General features: G+C 40.0%; 1 protein-coding gene across 2 annotated transcripts; it reads left to right on the forward strand.

Moving 5' to 3' along the window:
- The first annotated feature begins 669 nt into the window (after positions 1-669).
- LOC117915869 (IQ domain-containing protein IQM2-like) lies at positions 670-5,017 on the forward strand. 2 transcript variants are annotated; one of them, XM_034831607.1, is made up of 9 exons: positions 672-846; positions 1,557-2,061; positions 2,154-2,268; positions 2,354-2,419; positions 2,510-2,598; positions 2,713-2,800; positions 2,900-3,139; positions 3,234-3,335; positions 3,427-5,017. In XM_034831607.1, exons 2-9 carry the CDS (start codon positions 1,583-1,585, stop codon positions 4,258-4,260), a joined length of 2,013 nt encoding a protein of 670 aa, XP_034687498.1. In that variant the 5' UTR covers positions 672-846; positions 1,557-1,582; the 3' UTR covers positions 4,261-5,017. The 2 variants fall into 2 exon arrangements, with proteins under 2 accessions (XP_034687497.1, XP_034687498.1); XM_034831606.1 differs by having other exon boundaries at positions 670-846; positions 2,354-2,598.
- Positions 5,018-5,239: the final 222 nt, after the last annotated feature.

Raw genomic sequence — 5,239 nt, forward strand, 5'->3', positions numbered from 1 at the left:
CGTATTTCATACGATATATCGGCTCTACGAACGTAATTACTTATGATAAAACAAACCCTACTTTCTTAACTATATTTTAACCACACAAACAATAAAAAAGTGCAAGAAGGTAAACCATCAACCCATCCCATAATTAGTAAAAATAACCAACGAAAATGCCAATAAATATGGATTATTTTAAGAATTGTTTATTTCGCAATCACTGACAAATTTCAACTTCAAGTCCATACTCTCTAGGAGGCAAAAAATTTATGGGGTTCGAAAGGTAAAAGTAATGATTATTAATTCTCTGAATGGCTTATCCGACTGATATATAGTATAACATGCTCGAGTTTTTGTAGCATCATATTCACCTTTGAGCGCGATTCACCTTTGTGTCAATGAATGCCATCATAGCGATGGGTGCCACCATTTTGGGTACAATTGACAACCCCACCACAAAGTGAAAATGGAAGAAAGGCGTGTGGGTGAGTGCTTGAAGGTGATGAATTAATGCATGGTCATGAGTCGTGATGGCTTTCCCCAAGTTACAGTGCGTGTAAAACGAATACCTTTCTCCATAGTCCACCCCACGTGGTTGGACTTCTACTCTTTCTCTCTCTTTAGTTTCCCTCTCCAGACTCGCTTTCTCTTCCTCCTCGAACCACTTTCTCTCTCTCCTATATGTATATATATCAGTCCTAGGAGAGGCTACAGATGTCTCATTATATAAAGTTTTTTGGTATGAAAAGTGTAAGAAAGGTGTGATAGAAAGGGAGATGCTATTCGCCATTATCCATTAACAAACCCTACGATTCGTGTCTTATCATTTTGTTTGGTTGATTGGAAAATTCTCTGTTCATTGAGGTAAACAACACAAAATTTGATGTCCTTTTTTTGGGTCTATGTCTGCTTCTGTGCAAATGGTAATTGCTCTTTTGCGGTTTTGTTTGTATATATTGGTTGGAATGGGTGTTTTTGTGTTTCTGGGCTGGTTTTGATTAGATGGAAATGAAGATGGTTTGGTCAGTTTTACATGGAAATTTTGGTTTTCTGCAAATGGGTTTTGGAGATTCCTGCTTTTTGCTTGATGGGTTTGTCTGCAACATTTGGTCTGATCTTTTTCCTTGAATATAGGTTCTTGGGTGTTTCTTATTATAATACATATAAAATGCTGTTTGCGTTGAACAAGGTGTTCTTGGATTTCTGTGTTTGATCCCCATCAACTGGAAATGAATTTTCGTTTTTTATTTTTTTTTGGATTTTTGATCCATATTAGGTCTCTGCAAATTGGTTTTCATATCCATGCTTTCTCTCTCATGGGTTTTTATGCAACAGTTTGATCTGGAATCATTTCTGTAATGCTAGTTTGATGAAATGGGTGTTCTTTCTTTTCTTCATTCATGAAAGTTTATGTTAGAAAAATTTAGATCCATGCTCTTTCTCTAATGGGTTTGTTTCCACTAATTGATCCAACCCCTCATTATCTGAAACTCCTTATGGTTCTTGGCTTGCTTCAATGGTTTCGATGGCATTGATCATATAGACTAATTCAATGTATTGGTTTCTGTCAACAGGAATTGGGACTCTGTTATTTGTTTGAATGGGAATCTCTTTTTCCTGCCCATTCTCTGAATCCAACGACTTGGAAACTGGCCTAGAATCAGTTGTAGTGAAATCCATCAGTTTTGGAGACAATGAAGTGAAAACAGCAAAAAGATCCGTCAGTTTCAATGGTCGAAACTCCGAACCGACGATAATGAGATCCCTGGGGTCTGGAAAGATGATATTAGAAGGGTCCGTGAGCTTTGAAAGGAGAGAATTGGAGACAAAGGTCTTAATCAAGGCTCCTTCATTAGACAAGGAGAAGAGTATGATCACCAGATCAGCCAGTACTGAGCAAAATCAAGTTGATAATTATTCATCGAGATCGGATATTACTACAGAGATGATCCCTCGATCACCTCTTTCAGATTCCAGCCACCCCAAACATGAGGCCGCCCTAAAGTTGCAGAAAGTTTATAAAAGCTTTCGGACTAGAAGAAAGCTGGCAGATTGTGCAGTTCTCATTGTGCAGAACTGGTTAGTTTTTATGTAAATCTTGTTCTTCTATTGTCTTCATACCTTTGACGAGTTTTTATCGTGTTCTAAGTTAAAACTTGAACTCATTACAGGTGGCAACTCTTAGATTTCGCCGAGCTCAAGCATAGTTCTATCTCATTCTTTGAAATTGAGAAGCATGAGTCTGCCATTTCTCGGTGGTCAAGAGCAAGAACCAGAGCAGCCAAGGTAAACTTCTAACAGCTTGATGGATTGTTCTGCAATTGTTTTTCCCATTCAAGTCTAGAATTTAAGTATTTCTCTGATGTTGCAGGTTGGAAAGGGTTTATCTAAGAGTGATCGAGCTCAGAAACTTGCGTTGCAGCACTGGCTTGAGGCGGTAAGCATATTGTATTTCAATAAAGTTTTCCTTTTCTTCAGATTTTTTTGGGCTGTTGTTGATTCTGTTTCTCTATTTTTTGTGGAACAGATTGATCCGAGACATCGGTATGGACACAATCTTCATTTCTACTATGTTCAATGGCTTCATTGTCAAAGCAGAGAACCCTTCTTCTACTGGTAATGTTCTAAGAAAGAAACCTGTTACTTTTCTACTAAAAGTCTAAAACTTTTGATGCTTAAGACTAATGATTCAGATTCTGATAATTAATCATGCCGGGTTTGGAAATGCAGGCTGGATATAGGAGAAGGGAAAGAGGTGAACATAGAAAAATGCCCGCGATCTAAACTCCAGCAGCAGTGCATCAAGTATCTTGGACCGGTGAGCCTCATTTTGCCCCCTCTTAGATCAACCATTAGATTAGGTTTTCTGTTCAATGAGAATGTTGTTTCTAACTGATGATTTTGGTTTTTCCTGCAGATGGAAAGGAAAGCTTATGAAGTTGTAGTAGAGGGCGGGAAGCTCTTCTACAAACAAACCGGGGAGCTCCTGGACACCACCGGAGAATCCAAGGATGCTAAGTGGATTTTTGTGCTCAGCACATCTAAGACCTTGTATGTTGGGAAGAAGAAGAAAGGCACATTTCAGCACTCCAGCTTCTTGGCTGGAGGAGCCGCATCGGCTGCTGGGAGATTAGTTGTTGAAAACGGCATTCTAAAGGTATAACCGCCAACCACAATTCCAATTTACTTACTTGCTCGTCTTCAGAAATCGTCATATTCTTAACTTTGTCTTTTTTGCTGATCTTTGCCAGGCAGTTTGGCCTCACAGTGGACATTACCGGCCAACAGAAGAAAATTTTCAAGATTTTGTTTCTTTCCTCAAAGAGAACAATGTGGATCTCACAGATGTTAAGGTAAAAGAATCAGACTTATATCCATTTCTAGTTCTGTAGAATCTCTTCACAAGAGAAGATACTGATGGAACTCATTGTTTTTTATATTCAGATGAGTCCTGCGGATGGAGAAGATGAGGAGCTTGTAAAACAAAGCAGTGTTTGCCTTAGAAGCCTGTCTTCCGAAGAAGACTTGACTGACAAGGCGAAGGGCACGGAAGAGAACTTGAATCAAGAGAAGATTGGATTAGCAGAAGCAGAGCCTGCTGCTGTGTCAGAAATGCCAAAGTCATGGCGATCATCCAGTCTTGGTAAAAGTTTGACTAATATTAAGATACCAAAAAGGGGTGAATTGTTTCAGAGATCAGAGAATGGAAATCTGGCTGCTGGACCAGGTTGTGGCAATGACTCTGCAGAGTCTCCTCTGGGTGGTTACGAGTCAGAGGAAGAGGAGACCACTGTAGAACAGGACTACATGCCCCCAAAGAGGAGCCTTGTTGAAGAAGAAGAGGAACATGATATCAAAGCCACTCCAAAGGAATCAATTCTCCGGAGGATCAATTCACAGAAGGGAATGGAATTGTGTCAATTGGGGAGGCAGTTGTCTTGCAAATGGACAACAGGAGCTGGACCCCGAATAAGCTGTGTGAGGGACCATCCCTCAAAGCTCCAGGTCCGGGCTCTGGAGCATGTCAACTTGTCTCCAAGAAGTGCCGGCCATTGTAGATCAGAGTTCTCCCCCAGAAGCTCAATTGAGCTGAACTCCCCAAAGGTGTCAACACCCATCAGTTACAGCAGTGGGACACCGCCCCCTGCAAGATCCCCCGTTTTTGAAAAAGGGGTTTTGCCTCACAGAAGCATTCATCATTCTAAAACACCGTTTTCTCCATTGTCACGAGGTAGTGATAGATCTACCATTTTCCCCTGTAGGCAGGTATATTCCTGATTTCATCTATTCTTTTGTGAATAGGAAAGACAAGATAGGAATTCTTTTTCCATTCTTTTGTATTTGTATCATGTACACAGTTTCTGTTTCGTTCATCTTGTACAATATGAGATGAAAAACTTGTAAAATTTCTTGGGTTTTAACACCCTTACAATACAAAAGAAGATCTCCATTCAGACTACCTCCATTTTCCTGGAACTATTTGCTGTGTTTTCCTGATGCTCTTCCCCTCGTTGGAATGGTAAATCTTGACTGTTAGGTATTGAAGTTGACTCTGAACCTACCAACTGGGCATCTGGGTGAACTTACCTAATCTGGGAATAACCTGCTGATTCATCTTCCTAACCAATTCCTATGGCGTCAACTGGTACAAGATGAGTTTGATTTTTCTTGGTTGAATCCTCTGAAAGTGATAGGGGGGGAGCTCGTGTCCGATTCATCTTCCTAACCACCATTGTTCAAGTCTGTTGGTTGGTAGTGTTGACTGCCACCTCGGCGTCAACTGCTACCACGAGTTTTGTTGTTTCTAGGTACAATCCTCTGAAAGTGATGGGCAAAGCTTAAACCGAGTAATCCATATTGAAGACGCGTAGTTAATCCAAAGAAGTTATGATGCTTGTAAGACACGTCATGGTTTAGGGGTTAGTCTTTCTTAATTTGTTTCCTGATTTACTAATGTAAGATCCAAGTTTATATGGATGGATAAAACCCAGGCATCACCTAATCCAATAATAAATTGGACTAGGTCTTATTCTAATCCTCAAGGCTGAAGTTACCACTTTTAAGATCATATTCAAGTAGTTTTCAACTAAGACTCTAAGCTCTAAGCTCTGTATACCCAAGTTAGTTCAAAGTTTTGGGACCTACCAAGTAGAATACCCTGTTACTACTGATTGATGAAACTGTCCTGTTTTGAAGATCCAAGACATATGATCAACAGAAGTACAGACAAGATATTAGAAACCAAGTTACAAGGCAT

The sequence above is a fragment of the Vitis riparia genome, chromosome 6 (assembly GCF_004353265.1).
Source record: "Vitis riparia cultivar Riparia Gloire de Montpellier isolate 1030 chromosome 6, EGFV_Vit.rip_1.0, whole genome shotgun sequence".
NCBI classification, from domain to species: domain Eukaryota; kingdom Viridiplantae; phylum Streptophyta; class Magnoliopsida; order Vitales; family Vitaceae; genus Vitis; species Vitis riparia.